Raw genomic sequence first — 640 nt, forward strand, 5'->3', positions numbered from 1 at the left:
GGCAACGAGGAGGGGCGATTCCGGCTCAATATCACCCTCAACCCCAGTGGTGAAGGAGCTTTCTTGCACCTGGTTTCTCGTGGGGGGCTGGACCGGGAGGTTACCCCCACTTACCAGCTCTTGGTGCAAGTGGAGGACAAGGGCGAGCCCCGGCGGCGGGGCTACCTGCAAGTCAACGTCACTGTCCAGGACATCAATGACAACCCGCCCATCTTCAGCCAGACTCTTTACCAGGCACGAGTGCCTGAGGATGCGCCAGTTGGGGCCAGTGTTCTCCAGGTGGCAGCAGCTGATGCTGATGAAGGCACTAACGCTGACATCCGCTACCGCCTGGGAGGGTGATGGTGGTGGCACGGAGGGGGCTGGTAGCCTCCCGTTTGAGGTGGACCCCGAGAGTGGGGTGATCCGCATCCGGGAGCCCTTGGACTATGAGATGCGACAGCAGTACTCGCTGACGGTGCAGGCCATGGACCGAGGGGTGCCAGCGCTGAGTGGCCGGGCTGAGGCCCTCATCCGCCTCCTCGATGTCAATGACAACGAGCCCCGGGTGAAGTTTCGCTATTTCCCGGCCACTTCCCGCTTTGCCTCGGTGGACGAGAATGCGGCTCCTGGCACTGTGGTGGCCCTGCTGACAGTGAGC

At 62.7% G+C, this 640-nt stretch overlaps 1 protein-coding gene across 1 annotated transcript in view; it reads left to right on the forward strand.

Annotated features, from left to right (window-relative positions):
- FAT4 (FAT atypical cadherin 4) overlaps positions 1 to 640 on the forward strand; it is a gene marked incomplete at its 5' end in the record, with an annotated part of 136197 nt that overhangs the window by 369 nt on the left and 135188 nt on the right. Inside the window, 2 exon segments of the mRNA XM_010075276.1 lie at positions 1 to 338; positions 370 to 634. The exon segment at positions 1 to 338 is cut by the window's left edge and continues 369 nt beyond it. Coding sequence (XP_010073578.1) covers positions 1 to 338; positions 370 to 634 — 603 coding nt within the window.

This window comes from Pterocles gutturalis, unplaced genomic scaffold (assembly GCF_000699245.1).
Source record: "Pterocles gutturalis isolate BGI_N339 unplaced genomic scaffold, ASM69924v1 scaffold15052, whole genome shotgun sequence".
Taxonomy (NCBI): domain Eukaryota; kingdom Metazoa; phylum Chordata; class Aves; order Pterocliformes; family Pteroclidae; genus Pterocles; species Pterocles gutturalis.